This window comes from Myxine glutinosa, chromosome 6, assembly GCF_964187855.1.
Source record: "Myxine glutinosa chromosome 6, kmMyxGlut1.1, whole genome shotgun sequence".
Taxonomy (NCBI): domain Eukaryota; kingdom Metazoa; phylum Chordata; class Myxini; order Myxiniformes; family Myxinidae; genus Myxine; species Myxine glutinosa.
In genome coordinates, this window is record NC_136266.1 from 41,483,752 (window position 1) to 41,503,610 (window position 19,859).

The following is a 19,859-nucleotide window of genomic DNA, read 5'->3' on the forward strand; positions in this document are numbered from 1 at the left end:
GGGATTGATGCCTTAGGGTTAGGATGGGTGTGTGTATGTGTATGTGTATGTGTATGTGTATGTGTATGTGTATATATATATATATATATATATATATATATATATATATATATATATATATATATATATATATATATATATATATATATATATATATATATATATATATATATATATATATATACTGTATATATATATATACAGACTTGGCATTTAATATGGAATATTTTTTTTGTGGGGGTGAACTTACTTTTCAAGATGTCTTAGAACCAAAAGTTCATTGGAATTATGTTGAAATTATTCTAGATTTTGTTAATGTGACCTTTAAAAGAAACAAAAACCACATTTGACATTTTGAAACAAATAAATTGATCTTTGAAAGTGATGTAAACTGATATCGAACTCATTTCATGGACAGTACTGTGTTAAACTTATGTACGTTTTCCAGAAGTATCTCTTTATTTTGCACATTAGCCAAATTTATTTTTAACAAAAACAAAAGTTAAATTACGACTGGGATTACGGACAGTAAAATTACAGTTCAGTACTTCGTGTAACCCCCACGATCATTCAGGAGAGCACGTACACGTTAAGGCATGCTGTTCACGAGATTTGCCAAGGTTTGGACAGGAATCGCTGCCATGCAGTGACAATAGTCTGCTGCAATTCACGCACAGAGGTAGGCTGCTGGTCCAAGTTGTCGATTTGACGCGTTAATTCTGCCCACAAGTTCTCTATCGGATTCATATCCGGGGACATGGCAGGCCACTCCATATGCTCTACACCACGGTCAGCAAGAAAGTGTTGGATCATGCGAGCACGATGAGGCCGTGCATTGTCATCTTGGAAGACAAAGTTTCCTCGAAAGGCTGCACGAGCAAATGGAAGCAATGTTTCTTCCAGAATGACCCTGTACTTGAACTGGTTCTGGTTTCCATTCAGAACAACCAGGTCAGTTTTTCCCCCTGCATGAAAAGCAGCCCAAACGGTCACCCCACCACCTCCAGCTTGGACTCTTGGCACTATACAATCTTCGTTGTGGGCTTCATGCACTTGTCTGCACACTCGGACGCGGCCATCTTGACGATAGACCAGAAATCTAGACTCGTCACTGAAGGTCACGTGATTCCAGTGTCCTGGTTGCCATTGACGGTGCTCTCTGGCCCACTGCAATCGGCGCTGGCTGTGTTGTCTGCTCAGGCATGGCTTTCTCAGGGGACGCCTGGCACGATAGCCTGCTTGAAACAGTCGTTGGTTGACTAGCCTTCTGGATACAGGCACATTTGTCAGTTGCTGCCACTCAGCCCTCAGCCGATTAGCTGACTTGGTACAGCCATTGCAGACTAACCGGTGCAGCTGGCGATCATCTCTCCTTGTGGTTCTGTGTGGACGTCCTGGCCTCGGTATTGGAGTAGTGACACCCCTCTGAGCATTTCGTTTCAGGATCTTTGACACCTGACCTTGAGTGATGCCATACTGCCGAGCAATAGCACACTGTTTCATGCCAGAATTTCGTAAAGCCACCACTCCATGACAAACAGCATTGTCAAGTTGATGGACCATCTCCAGAGGAAGCGGCAATAACTTTTGTAGACATGCAGCAGTTGTTTTCCACTAATACAGAACGCAACAACCCTTGCATACCCGACTGTGAAGCCAATCATCAAATGCACCTGTCCGTACATTTTGCCATGCCACCTGTGATATAATCCTGTTGTTGACGTCTTGCTGTGGCAGACAATCGGTGACATGGTTCTTTTGACAAATAAATCACCAAAGTATAAAAGAAACTCACCAGATTGATATACTGAGTTAAGAAAGTAAACCCAAGTCAAGAAAAAATATATATTCCATATTAAATGCCAAGTCTGTATATATATATATATATATACACATGTCAGGGGAAAAGCTTGTCAAAAAGACAGTGCACAAAACTCAGCACAACACAGAGGATTACAAATACACAAAGTCATGAATAACGTCCGTCAAATTATTTGCAATAAGGGAATGAGAAATGGGAAAGGGTCGAAGCGGGATTCTAAACATGAATGGGTCATAACATTATGTGGCCTTTCGTTGATGTGCTTCAAGTGTGAAGGCGAAATGCACAAACAAACGGTGTTTAAGCACAGCCTCAATCCTTTGTTTTCACTGACGTCACAGTTACCCATCTCGCATTGCGCGGCGGCCATTTTGATACCCAAGATAATCTGTCCGTGTGCGCTCATATTGATTTGTTGCGTTGGTTTATGGTGAATGCGGATCGCAAAAAGTCTGTTTTATAAAGTAATTTTGTTTGTTTTGTCACGTTCATGTGGAGTGTGGTGCCATCTAGTTTATATTACGTATTGTTGCCCAACAAACACAGAACATTCGGTTTAAGTTTGCCGTGGACCAGTGAACTGGTGAACACCTGGGCAGTGGGTCAACCTGCAACCAACTACCTGTAGAACAGACTTGGAGTGTACGTAAGGATACGGTAGATCCAGGCTTGAGTATGGCTAGCAGTGCGAGTGCCAACCTTGGCTACCAAGAGACGCTCCCCCCGGACGTTCTTGTTCGTTACAAAGAGAAGATTTCTGTCATTGGGTGTGACCCTTATGGTCTATCAAATGATCAATTTGAGAAGAATGTGAGCAAGTGGCCTCAGGTGACCCACATCGACGTGATCAACTACCTGTTGTTCAGCAAATCGGCCTATACCAAAGATGAGTTGAAGAAGTATAAATCCCTCGAGGCATACAGGTTGTACCAAGATGGATGGGTGCGACAAATCCTACACAAAGAACTGAATGACGTCCACTTGATTCGATCCAAGGTATTAATATATTAAACAAACATGTATTTTTTAAAGCTGCTTGTGTTAATGTTATGGACCTGATTGATTAAGTGCCCTCCATTTGTTCAAAAACCACTGCAGTTTTAAGCTGTGCATGCATGTGTGCATACTTTGTAGACATGTGACGCACAGTGCGAAGTGAGTGCCGCCATGTGTGCTTTGTGCGTATGGCCATAAGTCATCACCTATATTTATCATGTAAGCAACGAATACAGAGCACGTTCTTCACATGATAAAATCGAGATTCATTTTGACCGAGTTGATAAGAGTACATAACTTTAGAAAGTTTATTGGACAGTTTCAAATTCAATACTTTTATGTTCCAGGTTTCGCATTCCATGAAACATGTTCTTACTTACTGTTAACAAAATGCTCGGAGCAGACAGGTGTGCAATCCCACTGTGATTCTGTTTGGATGTCACTGCGATTGATGGCAGCCTTCCACAAACGCCGCCTCTCTTCACTTAAATTTCTTGTTTCCTCACCCTGATTCAGTAGAAGTTTGGGCCTTTTGTAAAACTTAACTCCTGGCCTTTTTGAACAACGAAATACGCCGCAAATTGGCATGACTGGTCGTGAACAAAAACTATTTAAAGTGAATCCGCTGACGACGTTGTTTGAGAGGGTATCAAAATGGCCGAGGTGTCCCAGGGTGCCCTGCACGCGTGCTCCGATGACGTCACAAGAAAACAAGCAATTGCTCTCAACAAATAAATAAATAAAAAACGCGTGTGGGGTGTAAGCACAACCTCTTTCACTTCCAAAATAATTATAAACTAGAACGACACTCTTCGACATCGCAACATCAACCGAAATACCTCCGACTACAATATTACATCGTTATACATACTTGTACCAAGTTTCATTTCAGCCACTGAAATTTGTTTAAAATACCTGTAGTCAGTGTAGTATACCACTTTATTCTACCAGGTGAGCACCAGGTGTATTTCCCCTATTTTTTTTTTTGATTTATGTTCAGACTCCAAGCAACCCAAAGAAAAACAAGACAATTATTGCATTCCTTCTTCCTTACTGCTCAAAACCATTTTGAGTAGTGTCAATTTATTAATCTTTTTCATTCATTATGAGACAAAGTAAGGTGATTGTTAAGCATAAACACTCACAATAGAGTTTAAAGCGAGCCAGCTTTAAACTGTCTTCGTAAACAGAACTGAATGTTTCCGTCAATGTTTATTCATATTTTGTAGCATTATTTACCACTTTCATTGCTGCATTTGTCGTAAAACAACATTATTAGTGTTGATGTATATTTGATCCTCGATGTATTATTGTATAAGAGCACAATTTGCTTTTTTATGGAACTGTGTGGAACTGAACCCATTGATATACATTATATCTACGTCGTGTTTAAACCAATCAAATGGGCCAGCAGAATGTAATGCGCGATCACGTGGTGTCCCGCTTTGCGCACATACACGAACAACAATCCACTGATTGAAATGAATAATATATATTTAAGATTTGGAGACATTTCAAATAATCCACTCTCCAAGCCAATTATGCTCACAAGGAATGCCGTAAAGGGACGTTTCACATCGGAGCTGCATATTACTAGGGAGAATATATTCATTTATGGATTATTCCGCCAATCAGAGTTGCCACTTAGCTCAGCACTTCCCACACACTGTACTCTTTCACCCTCATTTAAAATAGTACTGAAACAAAGGTTTTAAGTCCATCATGAGAAGACAAAAATCAGCAACTTCAAGAGTCCAGGACTGTTGAGGCTTCATTCACTCTGCTCCTCCATTGTACTTCCTCTGACATCAACATTTAACCTTCCCCATAACGTTTATGCATAAGAAGCATTTAATCTTCTTCCACCTCAATGCAGGATATTCATGAACCTCGCGTCAGTTTAAAACGGAGTTGGCCTGTTTAGCGTTTCCAATTGGAATCTATAGCTTATGATGCTGGGATCCTACATTTAAATCCCACAGATGGTGTTGATTAGTCCTTCATTGGAGATATCGATTCGACAAGGGAAATTTGAATTATCCAAGTGACATACAACAACAATGTATTAAGTATGCACATAAGCAATATGTTTGTTTTCGCTTCATATCCGCAACCCGGGATAATTTTAATTACACCAGGAGCGTTTGAGGGAGTGATCTGTTGCCTATACACCACTCAAATAAAAGGATGTCAGAAGAACATGTTGCCCACTTGGGAACAAGATCGCCCTTAGGGTTGGTACTCTGCATGGTATTAATAATCATAAAGATAATAACATGTTGGCTTAGCGGTTAGGGTGCCGGCTTTGAATCCTAGAATCCTGGGTTCGAATCCCGGTCGATCGCTGAATTAACGCCAGGGGTGTTGACTCAGCCTGTCATCCTTCCGAGGTCGGCAAATTGAGTACCAGCTTGCTGGGATGAATGATCACGGTGTGTACCCCGATTCTGAATAGGCACACTGTATCCCTGCGCATCGTAAGAGCGTGACCAAGGGTTGGTGTCAGGAAGGGCATCCAGCCATAAAAACATTGCCTCAAACAGGGAACCATGATTGTCATGGAGCCCGCAAGGCTAACCCCCACTCTAGCGGGGAAAAATGGCCTTAAAACGATCATTCATTCATTCATTCCTGATGGCTCCCGTATGGAGCGGGTGCTTCTTGTGGGTTTGACTGATTTTAAAAGACAAGAATAAAATGGTTAGATTTATCCACCGCAAAGCATTGCAAGATGCGGATGGATTTTTATCATTTTGTGCCGCCAACGCAGACCTCTCGTGTTGTACTAGAATTAGCAACTAGGCTTTTAATAGATTTTGTTTGGTATGGCATTCTCGCATCATGCGACAATCGTCATGCGACTTACCAATTACGTTAAGTAGTTTTTCCAGCCATACTATTGTTGAGCATCATCCGCAAAATGGGACAAAATGAACCACCAAGAGAATACAAAAGTTGGATGAAAATGGGGGAAAGATCAGCAATAAAATGTTACAAAAGTGGTTTTGGTATGGGTGCGTGGGAAGCAAGGTAACGTCTTTGTATAGTGTATACTATCAAGACTTAGTGATTGCATTGAAAAGCTTGTTACCCTTGCCAGAGGACCGGGTAAATTGCACTTGGGTCCGTTTGTCTAATCAGAACGTGAGTAGGTGTATTAATTACAGACCCTTTAAGAGTCTAGACCCTTTAGACAATTACATCCTTTAGATCACTAAATACCTTTAGACCCCCTTAGATGCTATAGATGCCTTTAGACCCTTTAAAACCTCAGACTCCTTTCTACCCTTTAGACCTTCACACCTTTTCATACCCTTTAGACCCCTTCGACCTTTTAAGACTCTTCAGACCATTTTGACCCTTACACCTTTGCAAGTTTTCAGACCCTCGGCAATTACACCTTTATAACTGGACCATTTGGACCTTTCATTTATTATATCCTTCCATTTATTTGCCACACTAAAACTACTCCTGGCGAAGGTCTGCAATCTCCGATTGCTCTTTCTAGTTTGTATTGAAAAGATTTTGTGACATCAATTTTGAGAAGCATATACAGTCACATGAAAAAGTAAGTACACCCCATGTAAAGTTTTGACTTTTTCAACATATTTCAACATACAGCTATTTGATCTTCATTTCAACAATATTGATAGATAAAGGTGATATAATATAACAAATATCAGGAAGCATTTACATTTTGTAGTCCATTGTATAATTTAAACAAACATAAATGCAAATTTCGCATGTGGAAAAAGTAAGTACACCCTGACATTTATCACTACTTCAAATACCTAAAATTAGAATCAGGTGCACCAGCTCAGGTGCAAATGATTAGAACATCGTTAGAGAGGATCTTGGAGGAACCTGTCTTATTTAAATCTCAGACATTTAGTTTGGTTTGCTCTTTGTTGTTGAAGTGTGTGGCATCACCATGCCTAGATCAAAAGAACTCTCTGAGACCTTCATAAAGAAGGCTATATATGCCTACGAGTCTGGGAAGGGATTTAAAAAGATCTCCAAACAATTTGAAATCAATCATTCGACTGTCCGGAAGATCATCTACAAGTGGAGAAGATTCCAAACAACTGCCAACTTGTTCAGGCCAGGCCGCCCCAGCAAGTTCAGCCTGAGAGCAGACCCCAAGATGCTGAAATAAGTCTCTAAGAACCCCAGAATGTCATCACGGGACCTACAGGTAGCTCTTGCCACTGTTGATGTCAAAGTACACGAGTCTACCATTAGAAAGAGGCTGCACAAATTTGATCTACATGGGAGGTGTGCCAGGAGGAAACCTTTGCTGTCCAGAAAGAGCATAAGGGCAAGACTAAAGTTTTCCAATGAACACCTGGGCAAAGACCAGCACTTCTGGAGCAATGTGCTCTGGACAGATGAGTCAAAGGTAGAGCTATTTGGCCACAGTACCAGAAGACATGTTTGGCGAAAACCAAAGACAGCATTTGACCACAGGAACCTGATACCAACTGTAAAGCATGGTGGTGGAAATATTATGGTTTGGGGCAGCTTGGCTGCATCAGCTGAATTCTGAATGCCTCAACTCTGTGTTTGCCTCTAAATCTTGTGTTCCAAACCCATCCCTCTCTGTACCCACCATACTCAGTCGTACCCAGCTACTCCTAGACTTCGTGTCCTTTCCTCCTGACAAGGTGGAAAAGTTTCTGTCAACCCTCGACTCTGATTCTGCAACTGGACCTGACGGCATCAGCCCACGGGTCCTAAAATCCTGTTCTTCCACTCTTTCACTCCCCCTCTCTGTTCTCTTCACCCTCTCTTTTGCTCAAGGTCAACTGCCATCTGCTTGGAAATCAGCCAACATCACCGCTTTGCACAAAAAAGGTGCAAAAACAGATCCTAGCAACTACAGACCAATCAGCCTTCTCCAAAATATCAGCAAAGTCATGGAATCCATCATTGCTTCGGATATGAAATCTTTCCTCTTCTCCAATGGCTTGATCTCTGATCATCAATTTGGTTTCAGACAAGGTCACTCTACTCTGGACATGCTGCTTCTGCTGTCTCAACAATGGATGGAGGTCCTCAATGCCAAACAGGAAATTAGAGCTGTCTCCCTCGACATATCACGTGCCTTCGATACGGTCTGGCACCCCGCTCTGCTCACCAAACTCTCCTCCTTTGGTATCCATGGAAATCTCCACGCATGGCTGGCGGACTTCCTCTCTAGTTGTAGTCAACGTTTGGCCCTGAATGGGTTTCTCTCATCTCCTCTTCCTGTTCAGGCTGGAGTTCCCCAAGGCAGTGTTCTGGGCCCTGTGCTTTCTCTGGTCTTCATCAATGATCTCTCTGACTCTCTTGAAAATCCTCTCTATCTCTTTGCTGATGACTCCACTCTCTGCCGCTCCATTCCTCATCCCTCAGATCAGCAGTCTGCAGCCTCCTCACTCTCTGCAGACCTGGACAAAATCACAGACTGGGCAAACAAGTGGAACATGTCTTTCAATCCTGACAAATCTCACACTCTTACGATGTCTCTCCGAAAAGACCGACTGGACAACCCTCCCATCCACTTTCTGAATAATCCTCTCCAAGAAGTTCTGTCACTCAAGCTTTTGGGTCTCACTATCTGCCATGATCTTTCCTGGGAAAACCACATTTCCAAGCTGGCCTCCAAAGCCAGTCGCCGACTGGGCATTCTCCGTCGTGCGAAGTCCTTCCTTGGCACACCTGAGCTCCTCACCACATACAAGGCTTTCATCCGCAGCTCAATGGAGTACTGCTCTCCCCTCTGGGCTGGTGCTCCTGCCTCACACCTAGCTCGTCTTCACGCTGTTGAAACCAAAGCGTTCAGAATCATTGGAATCTCCCGCGATGACGCTATCTCCGAGGGCCTTTCACTTAATCACCGCAGGCAGGTTGGTGGTCTTTCCGTCTTCTACCGACTCCTCTCCGGCCTTGCTCCCCCAGCTCTCTCTGGGCTCTGTCCCCCCAATATTCCTGCAGGTCGCACAAGATCTGCCTGCAACCCTCTTATGGTTAAACTGCCAAAATCAAGACTCTCTGCTCACCTTCACTCCTCTTTTCTCCCGCCTCTGGAACAAACTCCCTCACTCTCTTCAATCCCACTCCTCCCTCTAGGTCTTTAAAACGGCTGTTCACCACCATCTCTTATCTTCCCCAATCCAAAACCTTGATCTTTTCTACCCCTGCTAATTTCACCCCAAATCCACTTTTTTGAGGTGACTTTTGTCTTCTTTCCTGGAAGTCCTTGGTGTCCTTGCGTTTTATACCTATCCTGCCTCCCCCCAGGCCCTCTCCCTCCCACACATCTCCTGATGTCCCTGCTCTCAAATGTTGTGTTCGTGTGCTTCCTCCCCTTCTCTCCCCATCTTGTCGACCGCTCCCCTTTTTATATACTTTGTTTGCTTGTTTGTTTGATTTGTTTGTTTGATAAATGTTAGCTCTTTCACGAGCCTCGACTCTGTATACAAAAAAAAAAAAATCAGGGCCTGGGCAGCTCACCATTATAGAATCCACTATGAATTCTTCATTGTACCAGAGTGTGCTTGAGGATAATGTGAGGCCATCTGTCGGAAAGTTGAAGCTCAACTGAAGGTGGACCTTGCAACATGACAATGACCCAAAACATACCAGTAAATCCACCAAGGAATGGCTGAAAAGAAAGAAATGGAGGGTTCTGGAATGGCCAAGTCAAAGCCCGGATCTAAATCCCATCGAGATGTTGTGGGGTGATTTGAAACGAGCTGTGCATGCAAGAAACCCCTCAAACATCACACAGCTGAAAGAATTCTGCATGGAGGAGTGGGCAAAAATTTCTCCCAGTCGATGTCAGAGACTGGTAGACAGTTATAAGAAACGTCTACTTGAGGTTGTTTCTGCCAAAAGGGGAAATACCACCTTTTGGAGCCAAGGTGTACTTACTTTTTCCACATGTGAAATTTGCATTTATGTTTATTTAAATTATACAATGGACTACAAAATGTAAATGTTTCATGATATTTGTTATATTATATCACCTTCATTCCTCTTTTCTCCCGCCTCTGGAACAAACTCCCTCAGTCTCTTCAATCCCACGCCACCCTCCAGGTCTTTAAAACAGCTGTTCACCACCATCTCCGCTTCCGCTTCCGGTCCGGTATGAAGAGGACGCAGGCGTCACATGCTCGCCGCTTCTTCGACCGGGCCACTGTCAGTTGCTTGCTTTTTTGGTGGTCGTGCGGCTTTTTTGGCCATTGAGTCTGCCCTCTGCATAGCCCCGGCTCTGCTCCCTGCTTCGCCTGCCCGGCTCCTTCGCCTGCTCGCTGTTTCCGCGGGCGCGCTCTCGTGGGTTGTGACCATCGCAGCGGTTTGGTGGCGGTTTCCCGCCGTGATCTAGATTTGTAGCGGCGGCGGTTGATTGCCGCTGCATTTGCCGCTTTGCCGTGATCAACCTTGGCCTCGTGATCGTCTCTTTGCTCCTGCCTGCCCTCTGCTTGGTCCCGGCTCTGCTCCTGGCTTCACCTACCTGGCTCCTTCGTTTCCTCAGGCCCGCTCCCATGGGTTGGGACCATTGTTTCACCTCCTCAACCTTGGCCTCGTCTCGTCTCTCCGCTCCTGCCTGACATGGCTCTGCGGTACTCCGCCGGAAGGCTCCTTCTGCTCAATACCCGCTCCACCCCATCATGCATCTCTGCCATCAAATCAAATGGACTCCTCCGACGACCCAGGTACATTCACCGTGGCTCCGGTCATAAGTTTGTATATTTGCAATCGGGTCACTCCATCCCCGTCCTCTGGTCGGCTCAGCGCACTCCCACTCATCGTCCCAGCGCATCTGGTCACAACAACGCACACAATCGCACCTCCTGCCTACGAACCCTGGCTAAATCACCTGAATTCATCCCTGCTGTTCAAAACAACATCAAGCTCACCCTGTTCAACACCCGGTCCCTCAACAACAAATGCCTCATCCTGAACGAATACATCCTGGATAACAAACTGGACTTTCTCTGTCTCACCGAAACCTGGCAACAACCTCTGGACTACTACACACTCAACCTCACCACACCCAATGGATATTCCTACGTCAATAAACCACGCTTGGAGGGCCGAGGTGGTGGAATTGCCGTTATCCACCATCAAGACATCAGGACCAGCCTCATCCCCATCGCCTCATCCTCATCATTTGAACACCTGGCTTTTAAACTCTCTGGTCGCACGCAGTCAGTCAGTCATGGCTGTCGTCTACTGCCCTCCCAAGCCACACCCATCATTCCTGTCTGACTTCTCATACTTTCTGACCCAGCTATGTTCCCTCTCACCCTCAATCCTCCTCCTTGGTGATTTCAATATCCACATGGACTCCACTGACTCCACAATAACCACTGACTTCACTGATTTTCTCACCTGCTTTAACCTCACTCAACATGTCGACTTTCCTACCCATATCCGTGGTCACATTTTGGACCTTGTCTGCTCCACTGGATTAAATTTGCACCATCTCTCTGGCTCCGACCTCACCCTCTCTGACCACTTAGCTAGCACTATGACCATCAACATCCCCACCCCAACACCAAGACATTATCGCACTATCACCTTCCGTAAGCTAAACGCTCTTTCACCTACCTCATTCTCATCCACCCTCTCTGAAAAAATGTCCACTTCTCCCTTCTTTGACCTCCACACCCCTTCCGACCTCGCTGACTACTACAACCACACTCTCTCCTCCTGCCTCGACCAGCTTGCGCCTGTAAAAACCAAAACGGTTTATTTCACCCATTCTGCTCCCTGGTTTACCCCTGAACTCCGCCTGATGAAAACTCGTGCTCGCCAACTTGAAAGACTCCGCAATAAAACAGGTCTCACAGTTCACTCCCAAGCCGACAAGGACCACCTACAACACTACAAAGATGCCCTCTCCCGCGCCCGCTCCGCCTACTACTCTCAAATTATCCACTCTGGCTCCGGAAACCCAAAAGCACTCTTCTCGACAATAAACAAACTCCTCCGCCCCCTGAACACCACGACCCAGTCATTCACAGTAGACAACTGCATCTCCTTCCTCTCTTTCTTCCAACGCAAAATTGACAACATCTACAACAGCTTGACCACCTCCGCACCCGCTCCCCCTCCAACCACCTGCCCCCCTTGTCCTGCCATCCCCTGTCTCGGTTCTCCCCAATCTCCCCTACTGACCTCTCTGAACTCCTCATAGGAATGAAAACTGCCACCTGCACTCTTGACCCCATCCCCTCCAGCTTTGTCAAGGCCTCCCTCCCTGCTCTCTCTCCACTTATCATTGCAACAATAAACTCCTCCCTGTCTACAGGCATCGTCCCACCTTCCCTCAAAATTGCTGCTGTTACCCCCATTAGGCCCTGGTGTTGGGCTAGCGGCCAGGGTGCCAGCTTAGGATCCTAGGATCCTGGGTTCGAATCCCGGTCGATCGCTGAATTAACGCCAGGGGGGTTGACTCAGCCTGTCATCCTTCCGAGGTCGGCTAATTGAGTACCAGCTTGCTGGTAATTCCCTGTTTGTCGTTAAAGGCGGCAAAAAGGGTTGGCGTCAGGAAGGGCATCCGGCCGTAAAACATTGCTTCAAAAAGGGGACCAAAAAACAACAACAACCACGGTTCCCCAAAAAGGCCAACCCCTGCTTTGCGGGGAAAAATGGCCTCTAAAGGTGGTTATTTTTTTTTAATATGTTACCCCCATTCTAAAAAAACCTGGTCTCAACCCTGACACCCTAAACAACTTCAGACCCATCTCCAACCTACCCTTTCTGTCAAAAGTTTTGGAACACGCTGTAGCCACTCAACTCAAACATCACCTCTCTGCCAATAATCTGTATGAAACATTCCAATCCAGGTTCCGCTCCAACCACAGTACTGAAACTGCTCTCCTCAAAATCACCAACGACCTTCTCCTCTCCTCTGACGCTGGCAACCTCAACATTCTCGTCCTCCTCAACCTCAGCGCTGCCTTTGACACCATCGATCACACCATCCTCCTCACCCGACTTGAATCCACCTTTAACGTTACCGGCACTGCCCTCTCTTGGATTAAATCATACCTCTCTGACAGACGCCAGTTCATCTCCATCAATAACTGCAAATCCCCCACTGCTCCCCTCCCCAAAGGTGTCCCCCAAGGTTCAGTTCTTGGCCCCCTCCTCTTCATCCTTTACCTGTCCCCCCTTGGTCACTTAATCCGCCGTCATGGTCTCCAATTCCACTGCTTCGCCGATGACATCCAGCTTTTCATCTCCACCAAGTCCATCTCCACCGCCACCCACTCTATCCTGACAAACTGCATCACTGAAATAAAATCCTGGCTTCAAATCAACTTCCTCAAACTTAACTGTGATAAATCTGAAATAATCATCATTGGCCCAAAAACGCTCATAAAATCCACCCATAACTTTGCCCTCAACATCGACGGTATCCCAGTATCCACCTCCCCTCACATCCGGAATCTTGGCGTCATCTTTGACCAAACCCTTTCCTTCGACAAATACACTAAACAGATCACAAAGTCAGCCTTCTTTCACCTGAAAAACATTGCCCGTCTCCGCTCATCCCTCTCCTCCACGGATGCAGAAACCCTCATCCACGCCTTCATCACCTCCCGTCTGGACTACTGCAATAGCCTCCTCTGTGGTTCACCCTCAAAAATCACCAATAAACTCCAATACATTCAGAACTCCGCTGCCCGTCTACTCACCCATTCCCGGACCCGTGACCACATCACCCCCGTCCTTTACAAGCTTCACTGGCTCCCCATCCCCCAGAGAATCCAGTACAAAATCCTCCTCTTGACATACAAAGCCCTCCATAACCTGGCCCCATCCTACCTGGCTGACCTCCTCTCCAGACACACTCCCACCCGCAACCTCCGCTCTGCTGGTACCAACCTCCTGACCCCCTCCATCCGGACCAAATTCAGATCCTGGGGGGACAGGGCCTTCTCCATCGCTGCTCCCACCCTCTGGAACTCACTACCTCACACCATCAGAGACTCCTCCTCACACACCACATTCAAAACATCACTAAAGACCCACCTGTTCAACACTGCATTCAACATTCAACCCACAGCATTTAACCCCTGACTAGCTCCTCTCCTTCTCCCTCCTTTTGCTTTAAATATTTCCCCGATTGATTCTTGTCTTTTTGCAATTGTTGTTTTCATGTATTGTTATGCATTATGTTTTCCACTCTGTCAAAGCGCCTTTGGGCTTCTTGAAAAGCGCTATACAAAATAAATGAATTATTATTATTATTATTATCTCTTATCTTCCCCCATCCAAAACCTTGATCTTTTCTACCCCCGCTAATTTCACCCCAATTCCACTTTTTTGAAATACCAACTTCTGTCCTGGAAGTCCTTAATGTCCTTGTGTTTAAAACTTCTCCCTCCCCCCCAACCCCCTTCCCACGCCTCCTCCCCCCAAGCCCTCTCCCTTCCACACATCTCCCTGCTCTCAAATGTTGTGTTTGTGTGCTTCCCCTTCTCTCCCCATCTTGTCTTCCGCTCCCTCTTTTTATATATTTTGTTTGTCTGGTTGATTTGTTTGTGAAGTAAATGTTAGCTCTTTCACGAGCCTCGATTCAGTATACAAATAAAACCCCAAAAAAAACAAAAAACCTTTATCTATCAATATTGTTGAAATGAAGATCAAATAGCTGTATGTTGAAATATGTTGAAAAAAATCAAAACTTTACATGGGGTGTCCTTACTTTTTCACGTAACTGTAGATTGGCAATTCAGTTCAAAGTCCATGAGATAACTCAAAGCTACTTCCCAGCATTCTGCTGCTGTCGATGCCTGCACATCAAGTTCTGCACTGCATCATCAAGTCTTAGGTAGTATGTTGTAGACAGCAACCGCCCAGGGTAGTACTACCGTTCGGACGTAGGAGCGTTAAAGTGGTGCCCGGAACCATCTTACACTCTAAGCCTCGATGAGCACTATATAGTCCGTGACTGGATACTTCAACATAACAAAGTTGGCCATCATACTCTCAAAGTCTCAATCTATATGTGCACACCATCAACTCGTTGAAAACGTTATTACTTCATACAAAATCATGATTAAGATGAATATTCACAAAGAGGAAAATGTTGAGTGGTCTGTTTGTCTGTTTTAACAAATCTACTGTGTATTGGAAGTAATGTGAAGTGCGATGCGTTTGAGATGTGCGATTCCAAAAACTCACAACATGTTCCTTGGATTGTGGTCCATCACGGAATTGTTCAGATAAAACCTTTTGAAGTAAATGCAAGCGATACCCTACAGACAGGGAGTAAATAATGTATTTCAAACTGCACAATTGTATTTCAAACTGCACAAACTGCACAAACTCTCATTCACACATCTAGAACAACAAGGTTTTGCCTCTCGATTTAGTTTACAACATTGTATTGGTCGGTGTTTCTCAAACGGTGCGTCATGATCCCCAAGGGGGCCGTGAGTGGGTTTATGGTGAGGAGAGGAGGAGGGGGGAGGGAGGGTCGGGGAGCTGTTGTGCGCTAAGTAGTTGGTGATGTAAGTAGACTTAGTGATGTTCCCATACCCATGTGAACTTGCATTCTCAATCTTAGTGGTGATCAAAACGAAAGCCAGACCAGGCTGATCGATGCCGAGAGCGAGCTATGATATTCGCTGAGTAAAACTAGTCCCAGAATTGCCACCTGTGCAAAAAGCAAACAAAAATGTCCCCGTTTTTCAAAATCCCCTTCATATATTTTTTTCAAACCTTATAGAGGATAACATGGGGTTGCAGCAACCAAATACCAGGATGGGTGGGTCGTCTGGCAAATCTGGCTGAGAAACACTGGCCTAGCTGTTCCTAGATACTCTACCAGTTAATTTTCTCCCAACTATGAAACTGATAACCTATTGTCAATGAGGTCTCCCAACAAGGTCTCAATGACGACAACAACAACCAACAACGAAAGAGAAAAAGTAGCATTCGACGTAAATGCAGCGATGGATATGGTTCTGCCCACATTAGATGTCAACCCACTTACATTCAATCTTAATTAAAAGGTTACGTGAAAACTTAATGGTCACATGAAGGGGGGGAGAAAGAGTTATGGTCTGCAAAATGATTCTCAAATGGTGCATGACCTTTGACCTGTTGAATCTAAAATTGAATCAGTTTATCTTTGCATTACGATCCATACTTGTGCCAAGCTGTTGAAATCCTTTCATTGGTTGACAAATTATTGCATCAACAAAATGATTTTCAATAAAAGTCAAATGAACTTTGACCCCAACATTGAACAGGTTCATCTTTGCATCATATTACATACTTGTACCAAGTTTGGTCAAAATACATTCAGCCGTTTGCAAGTTATTAGGAACATTGCCATGCACGCACGGACAGCCGGACGGAAGGACGCAAAGACGGAGACCCCAAAAACATAATGCCTCTGGCCTTCGGCTGCGGATGCATGAAAAGGAGAAAAATATTGAAGCAAACGAACAATCCAGGAATAATAAAAACAATGCTAACCAGCACTGATCGGGGCATAGACGGCTTGAATGAATTGCAAAACTCCTGCAAGCGGCGCTCGTAGTGCTGAACGAGCAACTGCTCGTCTCTTCTGGACAGCAACCGGCTCTCATCAACTGAAGTCTGCAGGCACAGGTGAACAGCAGGAATACCAGATGTGGGGAGACAATGATGCAGAAGAGGTCAAATGATGGGGATGGCAGGGTTAGTTGTTGAATGAAAGTTTTGACTCATTAAAAGTTAATGAAACCAAAACCACAAACAGGGAAAACAACTTGTTGATTTACTTCACCTAGAAACCTCAGCAATCTTCACAGTAGTGACTATTATGTAGACTTGGAGTTGGGAAGGACAGAAAAGGGACAAAGTTGGGGGTTGAGTACTTGGGGTTGGAGGGTGGGAAGAAGTTGAGAAGGGGGGTTAAAAACCTGAAGAAGAAAGGGGGAACTGCAGACCTGGGGTGGTAAGAGGGGAGTGAAGGACCTGAAGAAAAAAAAGGAGTGCGGGAGAGAGAGTTGGAGTGGAGGTGGAGGGGGGGGGGGGAGTGGGTGTTAGGAGGGTGGAGAAGGGGCAGAGTTGTGAGGGGGGGGTTTGAAGACTTGGGGTTGAGGACCTGGGACTGGGTGTGAAGACAAAGAAGAAAGGGGTTGAGGACTTTAAGTTACATTTGACATTAAACAGACTTTCCAAGGGTCCCTCCATTATGCAGTCAAAGGACATTCCTCGTCAACCTCCCAAAATATTCCACACTCCACTCCATTGGGAACTAATTTCCTTACAAGAGCGAATAAGATTCTTCATGAAATGGAAAACTAAATAATGCATTTGAGTCATCAGAAGGAACCAGAAGAAGTAGAGCAAAGATGGAGTCATCAGGAGGAACCTGGATAGGATTTGGGTTTCAGCTGCTACTCGTCAACCCTCAAACCCATCCAGGCGCAGCCAAGTGAACTTGACAAACATTTCTGCAAGAATTCACTTCTCCCAAGACAGATAGATAAAGAAAGAGAAATTAAAAAAAAGGAAGAATTAGAATGAATAAAGAGAAATATGAAAAAGTAGAAAGAAATGTGAAAGGAACAAAGATGTTGGGAAGAACCCAGATATATAGATTTCAGCAATTCTTCCTCAAGCAAAAACAGTAACTTCCTCAACTTGAACCATGTTATCTGCTGGTTTTAATATTTACAACTTACAACAATCACACTATATATATATATGTATATAGCCGGAACAGGCTGATATATTACATAATACGTATTTTAAACCAAACTCTTAACCCATAAAGTGCTGGATTTACTGGTCCGTAGCCCAGAAATACATTTTTTGTCATCGGTGTTTCTCCACCAATCATAAACAAGCTTTCATGAGTTACCCTGGTATTATACATTGCAAGAAAAGTCATGATTCGTTCTTTGGATTGGCGTCAGTTTAAACTCATTTGCATACAAAGAGTGGCTGAAACACAGCCATATAACGACCCTATTTGGTAGGGCAACGATTGTGGCCAGTAGACCTGTGCGTGTCGGCCTCATCGTGGCCTGACGTGCGTTATGGGTTAAACGTGCTGGCAATGAGGACGAGACCACAAGAGCCCCTCAAATCCTCAATCCGGCGCTGCCATCTCACGTCATCCCACATCCATACACGTGATATTTTCCACCCCCATAAACCCCATGCAAACAAATGCTCGCTTGGTTGTTGTGCAAATTTGAAACCACTGCCACCAATTTACTTTTTACTCGGCTCGGCTTCACGCTGTTGAAACCAAAGCTTTCAGAATCATTGGAATCTCCTGCGATGAAGTTAACTCCGAGGGTCTTTCACTCACTCACCGCATGCAGGTTGGTGGTCTTTCTGTCTTCTACCAACTCCTCTCCGGCCTTGCTCCCCCAGCTCTCTCTGTGCTCTGTCCCCCAAATATTCCTACAGGTCGCACAAGATCTGCCAGCAACCCTCTTATGGTTAAACTGCCAAAATCTAGGCTCTCTGCTCACCTTCGCTCTTTCATTCCCCTTTTCTCCCGCCTCTGGAACAAACTCCCCCACTCCCTTCAATCCCACTCCTCCCTCCAGGTCTTTAAAACAGCTGTTCACCACCATCTCTTATCTTCCCCCATCCAAAACCTTGATCTTTTCTACCCCCGCTAATTCACCCCAGATACACTTTTTTTGAAATTACAACTTCTTTCCTGAAAGTCCTTGCAGTATTCATATGTTTTATACCTCTCCCACCTCCCCCCCAAGCCCTCTCCCTCGCACATTTCTCTCGATGTCCCTGCTCTCAAATGTTGTGTTTGTGTCCTTCCCCCTCTCTCCCCATCTTGTCTACTGCTCCTCTTATTATGTGTCGGTTTGACTTTTTGTGTGATTAATGTTAGCTCTTTCACGAGCCTCGATCTTGTATACAAAAAACAAAAAAAAAAAACCGTCTATCACCTGACTGTCCCAACAATCCATATCCTGCATAACAAAATAATACCGTTCTTATTAAGAGGAAGAAGAAGACTACTCCTTTTATACATCTTCAGATGCATTGGGTTGCTGAAGCACTTTCCACACTAGGAGGCATAATCCTGGTTGGGCCGACACTCTGACGCAGGATACTTGAACTTGAAGAGCTCATTCATCCAAGTAAGCTGGTACTCATTTTGCCTACCTCAGAAGGATGACAATCTGAGTCAACCCACCTGGTGTTAATTCAACGGTTTGACAGAGGCTTGAGCTCAGGACCCTAAGATTTCAAGCCACCTTAACAGGTTAAGTCCACACCAGGCTTCGTTATTATCAAAAGGCCACACCAGGCTATACCTTGTAATTCTTCTTCATCTTCACTTTGTAAGTGTCGTTCGCCGTTGTCCGTAACTTTTCCAGTTCTTCCGGGTTCTGAAACGTCCAGTGCTTGCGTTGCGTCCCGCTGTGGAACATGCTTTACCAAAAACATCATCACATCAAGGGATCAGCGATTGGGGGTGAACAATGAACAGTCTGTGGAAAGCGAACATACAATACAACATCATGCAATATAAACCATCATCGGGGCTCAAATTGAGCTTAAAACAGCATCTGATGCAGAACGCGATCACAGGTTCAAACCTTGAACTGCCAACTGCGAGCGATGACACGTGAACCGGCAGCGGAAGTGACCAAATAAACTTTCCACCTCGAAATATTTTCATTCAAAAAAAAAATCAAAGAAACTTTACAACAAATAAACATCGAAGCGACACAACAAACGTATTGTGAAGTCAGTCAAGCAAATTACGCCATAACGGAATAACTGCGCAGGACACAAAGCTAATAATTATAATATAAAATATATAAAGTGGAATGTACATACTTCGACAAATTCTTTTGTTCAAATCAAGTATGATTATTACATATTCACGAGCATGACCAGATGGCTGTTCAAAACCACGAAAGAGGGAAAGAAAAAAAAAAACTCGAGCCAGGCAGGAGTCGAACCTACAATCTTCTGATCCGTAGTCAGACGCGTTATCCATTGCGCCACTGGCCCAGTTGATTAACGGAGTTTTGTACTTGTTATATGAAGA

The 19,859-nt window shown here is 44.6% G+C and overlaps 1 protein-coding gene across 2 annotated transcripts in view; it reads right to left on the minus strand.

Moving 5' to 3' along the window:
- CCNH (cyclin H) overlaps positions 1 to 19,455 on the minus strand; it is a 47,875-nt gene extending 28,420 nt beyond the window's left edge. Inside the window, exons 1-4 of one of the 2 annotated variants that reach the window (XM_068119886.2) lie at positions 19,402 to 19,455; positions 19,117 to 19,293; positions 16,307 to 16,429; positions 15,005 to 15,078 (exon numbers count right to left, since the gene is read on the minus strand). In XM_068119886.2, coding sequence (XP_067975987.1) covers positions 15,005 to 15,078; positions 16,307 to 16,429; positions 19,117 to 19,233 — 314 coding nt within the window. In that variant the 5' untranslated portion in view covers positions 19,234 to 19,293; positions 19,402 to 19,455. The remainder of the gene's footprint in view (positions 1 to 15,004; positions 15,079 to 16,306; positions 16,430 to 19,116; positions 19,294 to 19,401) is intronic. The other variant, XM_068119887.2, reaches the window with a different exon arrangement.
- Between the last annotated feature and the right edge of the window lie 404 nt (positions 19,456 to 19,859).